A 10,279-nucleotide genomic window follows, 5' to 3' on the forward strand; every position below is an offset into this window, starting at 1 on the left:
TGACCTTCCAAGACACCAAGGACCTTGACCATGCAGGTCTTGCTTTTAGGTGTCATATCCTGTTGCTTCCCACAAGATCATGGTGGTCCCTCACTGCTGTTAACCCCTTGCTGTTCTCCAGAGTGACAAATCTGTCACTGTTCTCTGCAGTGACAAATCAGCCCACAAGGAGGAAGGATCAGGGTCCAAAGTGCAGGGAGCTCTAGAAATATTGGCACAAAACAGAAGAAAGGTGTACAAAAGATAAGGACAAACCCTAGACTGACTCCCACTTTGTCTTCTTTCACACACACTAGTTTCTATTTCTAGTCCATAGCTGCTTCACTATTAAAAGTATCAGCTATGCAGCAGACTTGAAAGGACTTAACTGTAGAGGAAAACGAGGAGAAAAATTGGTGTAGAAAGAGAGAGCTGAACCATCAGTAGAAAAGCCAAGGGGAACAAAACTGCCAGGTGGGGATGCATGACTACGGGGTCAGAGGCATGGTGAGGAGGRAGGGAAGSTAACAACCAGCAGCATTGCCTGAMCTACATCTGTTTATTTCTGCTGGCYGAAGTACCCATCTGGAGGTAAAGGAGAGCTCACTGGGACATACATGAATKCAGTGAATATGGCATTAATGGCTTTTACACTACAGACCCTCTAATTAAGATTTAGGCTTTCAGGCTGTGTGGGACCCCTGGAATTTGCTGCTAAATTATAAACCATGCCTTGGTTTCCTGCAAACTTTGCCAGTTGGTGTGATGTCCCTCAGGCATTTCTTGTATTTGTCTTTGATAACTCTTTCAAAGTGCCCTGATTTTACAAATAACCTTGTAGTTACTAACTCATGGAAGCAGAGTGACATCAYCTCCTACTAAAAGCTGGCACATGAGCACAATGAAAAATAAACTAAGTACAAGACTGAGCTTTAGTGGTCCATGTGATGCTATACTAGAGATAACACAGTTCTGTTAAATCCCTGTGGGAAAGACTTAGTCTCCAGGCARATATGCATAAAAGCACCAGCATGGGCACCTGACACCAGAGAGACCAATGCACGGAAGGAGATGGGATGCTCTGAGGCAAATAACAGTATTTGAGCCCAGTGGTATTGGTTGATATCCTGTACCTTCATGATGTCTGCCACTTTTGGATGCTCCCTGAATAAGTGGACAATAAGGAACAACACAGAGTTTTGTGGACACTGACCCAGGAAGGCAGTAATGGGTAGAGACAGCATGTCCCTCACCACCTTCAGTAAGGAAACAGCTTGAGCTTGCCTACAGCAGGACAGATGTGTGGTTTAGTTGTTGCAGGTAAAGCAGCACTTTTTAAAAGCCTCATCTAATTAGATATCCTACTTGGCACCGTGTTTAGGCCCATAAAACATTAGGGAGAGATACCTGAAAGCAGTGAGGAACAGTGAGCAGACCTMGACCACCCTCATTGCTTTCTGTGGCCAGGAAGCAGAGGGAAATCTCTGTTTCTCACTGAGAGTAACACCAACTGCTGGGCATTCATGTTCTCACTGTCTCCAAAACACAGGGCCCAGCAGCATGATAAGCCAGTCCCTTCCCACTCCACAGCTCTACGGTAAGCTTGTGGAGACAAGGCTGGGCTGTTATCATGAATGTGCAGAGCAGGGCKGAGTTGAGTTACTGGAAAAAGTTGGTTTTGGACCGCTCAGTTACCGGAAGGTAGATGCTCGTGCTAGGCACAAGGACACAGAAAGCTGCAGATGCACTGCCACTGTTTTCTTCTAAATATTTCCCTTCAAAGGACCCTAACAAACAATTTCAGAACAGTCTGATAATCTTGGATGTTCACTGGGAATACCAAAATGGAGAAGACTTTCAAAAGGTGYTTAGCAAGCACCTGCTAAAAACCTRGTTCCTCCCCAGTGTCCCAGACTGAGAGCCAGAACCACCAGATGCTTCAGAAAAGCCCAGTCTGCCCTTCAACCACAGTTTTTTCCTAAATTTCCATTTTTCAAACTGAAGTTTTCCAGACTGGTCTCTGTCTTGCTTGGGATAGAGGAGAAGACATGCTCTGCAAATGCACYGTTGCCTTGAAGCTGACAGCAAGGTGGTTTCATTAGTAAAAWGAATCCAGCAGAGAAAGGAGGGCGACAGCATGAAGTGATGCCAAGAAAATAATTCCCCGATACTGTAAAAAGCAGTTTTGTTCTAGCAAAGGCCTACGGGTACAAAATAACTGTTCCCATACATCTATTGTAACACCATTCAATTTAAAAAGTCTTCCCTCTCATGTATGGGCTATTTTTAATAGTTAAAATTGAGGAAAAAATGTCAATACATTCCTTATTAGACTTGTCTACACACAGCCATACTTGAAACAATAAACCCAATTTTGTTATGCTGATACAAATCTCTCAATACTAGGTCAAAGGAGAATCTGAGAAACTTAATCTCTGCAATATATCCAAGACAAAATGAAGAGGTACTTCATTACAGTCTGCAAGAGGTCTCTGGCAATTGAGAACACCATTTCTGAGCAAACAAAAGGAAAAAGAAATTCAACAATTTGAAGAAAGCAAAACTAGAAAAATGCAGATTGTAAACAAAAGAGCTATTCAGAGCACCATAACTAGCCATGAGAAGAAAAAATGTCCAGCAGTGCTGTATCCTTTAAGTCACCTGAAGACTTTACCTCAAGAGTGGGTGTCTTTGGAAAASCAGACACATTCTATTTCAACTTCAATTTATGTGCTTGGTTGTGGAAATCATGAGGTGAAATGTGATGGATTAATGAAAGGCCCAGGCTAAATGAGCATTATGGTTCCCCTTGCTTYGAACCTCTCTATTCTGAAGAGTAGCTCAACTTGGTTTGACTGAAGTCAATTTCTCAGTAACTTAAGGTATGCTGGAATACATGTGGTTTAAATGAAGTAAGTAATCTGCACCAATTTAATTAAGTCTTTTTGAAGTCCTCTTTAGTTAAACCAGTGGAAGTTTCTCATCAAAGACACAGCTTCCCTGAATAGGAGAAAACAGTTAGGAAGATCCCAGAGCCCAGTGTTGTTCCAGGAAACACACTTATATTTTTTGCATGTTTTCACAATTACAAGCAGCTGTAGTGACAGATCAGATKTCCAGTCCTTTCTAAGGAAAGTGTGCATCTGTTCTATTTATTTCTAGCCTCTCAAAGGATTCTTTAAAATGATGCTCTTTTATGTCGACCAGCTGCGGCAATCCGTGCAAACCATTGCAAGGGTGTAACACAGGGAGGGCCAGTGTTTTCATATCGGTGCTCCAGGCCCTCCCTTTCATACTAAATACTTGGGATACATTTTCAGTCTTCTCAATTAGTCAGCCAAAAAAAGACAGGAAGGAAAAGGTCTACATTTTCAGCTGAGTATAAAAATGTCCATTGGTCAACTTTCTCATGGACATCATGGGAGAGTGGCTCTGGCTACAAACCTTTGTTCTGCTTTAAATCTTAGCCAGGCCCAAGCATTCAAAAGGAGAGGCTGAGTAAAGGGTGCATTTGGCAAAAATGAAGGACAACGGCCAGCCCAAGACACCTCACCCTGATGAAATCCAGGCTTTGGCATAAATCTTAGTGTTAAACAAGGACAGAGAAAGCTGAGTAGCAGCAAAACAGAAAAATACAGGCCCCCTCCCCACAAAACCCAGCTTCTGTTCCAACTTCTTCTCATGCAGTGACCAAACCAGCATSTGCAAATACCAAGTGGAAACCATCCTAATAGCAAAACCTGTATCACTTGAGGGAAAAAAATCCCAACCATAAAATAAAATAAACCAYTCTGAGGAGAGACCATATTTCCAGTTTCCCAGAGATTTACTCTTGTTCATATCCTTGCAAAACTCCCCAATTCCAGTGCCAGGAAACAACTCTGCCACAAAGTCCCGTGGCGCTGACTCGTATCCCGTTCCTCAGAGTCAGCACTGCATCAGCAGGATGCGCATCCCTGCCACTGCCACCGGCTGACACACCAGTTGGCCTCCCACCCCGCACGGGAATCTCATCCTCTCAAACCCAGASATGGAAATAAAAAGGCAGCTGACTTCCAAGAAACAATTTCCAACTGCCTGACCATAGCTTATGCGCTAACACTTCGGTACCCAGRCAGCTAAGTGGAGATGTAAGTCTCTGGAGAAGAAAAAACATCTTGCTCTATCCAGTGTTATCCTATTAAAAGTCCCAGGTAACTGTCAATATTTAGAAGGTAAAAAAAGCAGGTCTGAAGACTTACAGGTCTGAAGGATTTGAAGACTTTTTCCAATATTTCATGGAGTGTCTTTTTCCCACAGGAGGAGATGTAATCCTGTGCAAGCTGCAGAAAAGGTAAGCAGTCCTCACTTTCGCTCCACACGTGCTGAAAGCCAACAGCAACACAAGAAAGGRAAGGCATTAACAGGAATTCACGCCAACTTTTCCATGTGATTTTATAAGGTGACATGTTGTAAACATCTGCCAAAGTACACCGAGCCTCCTGCAGCTCAGACCCGCCCTGCAGACATGCGCTGCAGGCTGTTTCAGAAACCACATTTCTGTGGAGGAACGTGGATTTTATTAATACAATGCATTAGAAAACAGGGAAATCAATCCAGTGGAAATGCCTCATGACTCCACCAGCCATGAAGGGTACACACACTTTGCATACACACATTTTACCTAAAAAGGTGCTTTTGTTTGACATCAGCCCTGCTCAGACCTGGAAGTCATGTTGGGTTTTCTCTTTTTCTGCATCATCWGCTGCAGTGAAGCCCTCAGGAAGAGCTAAAGCATCTCTTTGTCTTCCTGGCATCAGTGCAAATATGATGCGACCCTGGAGGTGGAACTTGATGTGTAATTCTCTTGACRATGCAGAAGAAAAGATGCGAAATCTGCCTGCAGGCTAGACACAGAGCCAAGGAGAGATGTTTGGGCACTCACAGCATCCTGACACTTCAAGCCTCCCACCCTGTTTTGAGATTTACTCCTCCTGGAATACAATCTTCTCTTCCCAGGCATGCATATTYAAATCCATTTGAGATCTTCCTCTTGTCTTACTCCTGCTTTGGAGATGCTGGTTCCCCAGCCTTTCTCTGTGAAGCCTCTCTCAAAGCTCATGTTGATTCTGCTGCTACRAGGCTGATTGAAAAAGAGCTGGCAAGTGATGGAGGGAGCACCCAGGCAACAATGCTTCCAGTGCCCAAGGGCATAAGCTAATGCATGATCTTAAACACCTTCTGCTGAAGACTTAGTGCTGTCTTAGGCAGCCTGCTACACAGAAAAGTGCAATACTGCCAAATTGGTTTGAGACACTTACACCTCTCTTCTTGCACAGCAGCTCTTTTCCCCAAAGTGCCTTTTTACTTGCTATAAACAGCAAGTTATGCTTAAATAAGGAAAAAGGAGGGTCTCTCTGAAGCTTAACTAACATTCAGGGAAAGACTCAAAACGACAGATGTTTCAATCCCTAGCATAAGGCTTGCACATTGCCTTCCTCTTCAGTGGTGAACACCTGCCAGGGATGCAGTTTCGCACTTAAGGAAAGAAAACAGCACTTAACATCACCTAAACTGCACCTTTAAGATAAAACCTGTAACTGCTTTGCTATGAACCTCACTTGACCTACATTTTCTTTGCTGCTTGTTGCACTTTACTGGCATAAACATTGTGAAATGTTTTGTTATGAAAACAGCCCTGCATTACTGAGTAGGTTCTGCTCTTTCCATATAACCAGTCATCTCTTAACCATTCTGGCAATAAAAATAAGTTCTTTACAGTCTTGCCAACTCTCAAATGCACATACCACAAGTCTCATGATACTCCACGCCATCTTAAGAGTCATGGGCCTTGTAATCCTATAAATATACAACTAAATCTCAGCTTCTGTTTACAAAAAAAAAGAAGAAAAGTCTACATTTTGTGATTTCTATGGTCTAAAAAGGCAGAAGGTACATGAAGTGAACTCATATAAGCCCTCTTCAAAATATCAAATGAACATTTTCAAGTCACATTATAAGAACAGCCTTTGGAAAAGATTTTGGAGGTCTGGCCCATGACTTCTTCATACTTGGGGTTAGCAATAACTGTTTAGTTATTCCTAAACTTCAGAGCTGAATGTTGCAGCTTGGCAATTCCTGGCTCATGCTAAACCTGTTGCAATTGTTTATATATTTAAAATGATTATGACTACTGAGATCCTTATTCTTGTTTAAATTGTGGCTTCTTATGACTGCCAGAGCTATACACAGGAGCTTCCACATAAATGAAAATCAGGCCCTGCCCTTCAATAAATAATAGCTGGTTCATTCCCCAGGGAGAGTTAACCCCATGTTGTCATATCATGTTTTCACAATCTCTTTTCAAGCTGCACAACATTTTAGACTCCACTATGAATTTGTCAGCAGTAGGCAGAAAAAGATGATCTAGCACAAGGGGAAAACCTAAGGGAGTAAGCTGATTATTGAGTTTTTGAGATTTTTGCATAGCATCATAGGACAATTAGCAAGTAAGGGTTCCAAAAATCTCCCCATTTACAGAGGATTTAAAATGTTGCCTGTAGTTAACAAACACCCTATGAAAAGTTTCACATGCTATTACTGCACGTATCTCATTCGGAAATGGGTTGATTTAATCTTTTCCCTGAAAAACCTCAACCATAATAAAGACCAGGGTTGTAATGCCTGTAGGTTCAGCTTCATCTACAGCTCTTTGTGGTGGTTCAGTGCTGCACCCAAGCAGCRCGGGAACTGTCTCAGCACTGACTCACCCATCTCCACTGGAACCTGCAAAAGGAATTTCGGTCTTTCAAAATACAAACAAACATAATTTGAGGATTCAGCTCCYGCTTAGAAAGTTAAAGCAGTCAGTAAGGCTGCATATACAGGGATGCTTTTCCTAGAAAACCCAGTGTCTGAGGATCTCTCTGCAGTGGGAGAAGGAGGCTGCTGGCAAACTGGTGGACCACAGTGCCTGGCTGTGGCTGTTCAATTAAAAAAGTATTAACCTCATCATCAGAGTATGTGTTTTCCAAGCTTGCCCAGTTTTACTCATAGTTGCTTTGTGTCAGTACAAAAACACACAGYCACTCATTTCCACCTCGGCTGACCTAGGATCATGGCTGAATTATTTAGTTCAGCACCTACACACAGCACATAGCTGAGAAAATCAATAGGACTGCATCTGGAGGGGTTTGCTTTCCCTCACACCTTTAGATGACTCAGTGTAGCTGGGTGACAAAATCACTTGCTGGCCCACCTTTTTCTAAGCAGCCCACTTGTTGTGCATGATAGCAAAACTTTTTATTTGTGGAGATAATTCGACTTGCAGAAAATATTCAGACCCGCTGACTCTGTTCTAAAATATTTTCAGGAAATCTTGCAGCAAGATGGCATCTTATTTTTATTTATTTTATCGGTTACTTTGAATACCAGTAATAACATGGTGACAAAAACAACATATTATAAGCAATAGCATCACAACCCTCATCCTCCTTGATTACAGCTACAGTTTCTTGAGAACTCCAGGAGCATTGGGAATGGAATTATACATAGTTCAGTAYCTAAAATGCTGATTCTGAGCGTTTTTAGCATCCAGGTGGTACTGAAAGTGCCAATAAGCATCTACATGAGTCTTTTGCATCTCTAGAATATCAAAAGCCTAGCCTAAAGATATCTTTTCAGGAAATGAAAAATATTAGATTGTTGTGATCTGAGATCTCTGATTTTAGACAAAATGCTGTGTTAATTCTCCCACAGTTTGCATCTTGGCAACATTTCCATGTTTTTATCCACTCCTCCTTCCTTTTAAGTTCAATATGCTCATTTCCTCCTTACAAGTGGGTTATCATGGAATTCTCTGGCACCTCCTACATAGCTTTTTAAGTCGCATCATTATGAAATGAAGACGTAAAGAACAAGAATACCAAGCATCAGATGCTTATTAAATGTGGGGCTCCTTTAGAAAGTCACAGGGTGCAAAAAGACTGTAAAGTGTGTCACTGAATTCTGTTCATATTTACTCACTTTCACACTCCACTGTGTTAAAGGAGTCATGCAACAAAGCTTAAAGTGAAAACGACAATCAGTCCCTTGGCTTGTATTAAGTCTCCTTAAAATAAACTTTAGCCTGTAATTGCACACAGAAAGTAAAATTATAATCTGGATCATAACAAAAAGAAGAAAAAGAAAGTGACTGCAAAAAAACCAAGATAATCAAGCTGGGAGCAGAAATTAGGTCCCACAGTGCACTAGGAGCAGGAAATGGGATGCCGGAGARTCTGCTCATTAGTGGGTCTTAATCATATTAAAGAAATACCATCAACATAAAAAGAATTAAGAATGACACCTATCTGCCAGTCTTAAAGGTATTATCATTACAAAAATTGCCTTTACTAATAATGCTAAAAAAGACAGAAGAAAACACTGCTTTTAGTTTTCCACTGTTTATGTTCCACATTGACAGGAGTTGGCCCYTCACTCCATTTTACTAGTGGTGACTCTGGGCAGGCAGTCTGTCCCACAGCAACCCTGGAACAAAAATATTTTCCAGAAAAAARRAAAAAAAAAAGGGAAAATGTGATTTTGCAAAATGAGATTTGCAAACTCAAAAAAAAAAAAAGGGCAGCATTGGAATAAAGTTGGAAACAGCTTAAGATTTTTTTTGAAGTTGACTAGACTTGGTTTGAAAGAGTTCACTCAATTATTGAACAATGTATAAAGAAACAATACATGTCTAAGAAAAAGAAATGGAATTTCTTYGTAATTTTCCTTTATCATTAATGTCCAATCACAGTTTTAGCCTAGTGCTGCACTGGATTCATATATACTGCAGCTCAAGAGTGCAGCAGGCATGGCCCTTTCAGGGCACAGGCATCTGCAGAGAGGAATGAGCATTGGGGTCTGACAGGCTCAGAGGTGCTGAGAAGATGGATGTGCTATTCCCACAGCGGACTGAGAGAATCCACACCCTGAGATACTCTATTGCTACATCTGAAGGTCTCACGTATCCCTCAACAGACACATAACTAAACTCCGGGTAACCTCTTTCATAATTCAGCATGACCATCTACCCGACACAATAAATAAGCATCCAGCTCGYTGGGATCTGTGGTCCTGGAGAAGTCCCTTCAGTGCTCTTTGTTTCCATGCACCCATCTGTCAAATGGGCTCACTCTGCACTTACCTGTTGGAAAGGGAACATTTGTCAAGGAGGTGGAGAGATGAAACTTGCTCCGTGAAGGGAAGAACCTACAACATTCCTACAATAATGGTCTGTGCTAGGAGCTGTTTTGTTAAAAAGAGCAAACCAAAATCCTTTCATTGAAGTTAACAGGCACTTGGCAGCCTACAAACCCCGTGCCGAGGTGCCGCTTTACAGCGACTCTTCCCGCACTTCTGCTCACCATCGGGAGAGTCCGGGCGAGGGGAAAAGCAACCCCCGACCCTTCCCAAAGGCAGGGGTTGTGGTGACGGAGCGYTTTCTGCACAAACTCGGCGCTGAACTCCGCGAGGGGCGGCGGGGCGGGGGCGCGGCGCTGCCCGGCCGGCACCTGCACGGATCCCGCGGCGGGCCCGGAGGAGCGGCGGGGGGGGCGCGGCCCTCCTGTCATCCTGACTCCATTTTATTCCTGCCCATTCTCCATTTGCCGTGACAGCCCTGCCAGTCCGCCCGTCCCCGCGCCGTGCCCCAGCCCCGGCACCCCGGGAGGATGGAGGGGCCGCGGGGGGAGCGGCAGCTGCAGCCCCCGCGGGGCGCGGGGCAGACGGGGGGGCTCGCACCGCTCCTCTCCGCCCTCCCGGAGCCCGCAGCTCCCCGGGCCGGGCGATGGGGAAGGCGGGGGGGTGGGGTGTCCCTGCCCGCAGCCCTGCCCGCGGGGCCGCCCCCCACCGGCAGCGGACTCCATTTTGCAGATTGTGGGAGGATCCCCCCGGCCCCCGGCCCCGCCGCCTTCCATCACCGCATCCCTCCCTCGCGGGCACGGCCCCGTCCTCCGCCCCCCTCCGGCGCTCCCCCTCGGGTGCTCCCCCCGGGCTTCGGGGACCCGCGCGGACGGGGCGTCCCGGAGCGGTGCGAGGGTTCCCCGCGCGTCCACGCACACGGCACGGCGGGCGCCCCGCACGCCCGCGACACCCGATCCCCTCCCGGGGCACTCACGAAATTGTCGCCGCAGGCGGCCTCCGGGCACAGCACGTAGAAGGAGACGCCGGGCTCGGCGTAGAAGTCCATGCGCCGCTCCGTCTCCTCGGCGGCGATGAGCTGGAAGGGCGTGCGGGCGCACCATCGCTCCGCCGCCTCCGCCAGCGCCTCGAAAGCCATCGC

The 10,279-nt window shown here is 45.0% G+C and overlaps 1 protein-coding gene across 1 annotated transcript in view; it reads right to left on the minus strand.

Moving 5' to 3' along the window:
* The window catches only part of MTURN (maturin, neural progenitor differentiation regulator homolog), a 15,952-nt gene extending 5,676 nt beyond the window's left edge, over window positions 1–10,276 (minus strand). Inside the window, exons 1-2 of the mRNA XM_057372707.1 lie at window positions 10,115–10,276; window positions 4,221–4,343 (exon numbers count right to left, since the gene is read on the minus strand). Of these exons, the coding sequence (XP_057228690.1) occupies window positions 4,221–4,343; window positions 10,115–10,276 (285 nt within the window). The remainder of the gene's footprint in view (window positions 1–4,220; window positions 4,344–10,114) is intronic.
* Between the last annotated feature and the right edge of the window lie 3 nt (window positions 10,277–10,279).

Source organism: Malurus melanocephalus, unplaced genomic scaffold (assembly GCF_030028575.1).
Source record: "Malurus melanocephalus ecotype Western Australia unplaced genomic scaffold, MMel_1.1 scaffold_177, whole genome shotgun sequence".
Taxonomy (NCBI): Eukaryota; Metazoa; Chordata; class Aves; order Passeriformes; family Maluridae; genus Malurus; species Malurus melanocephalus.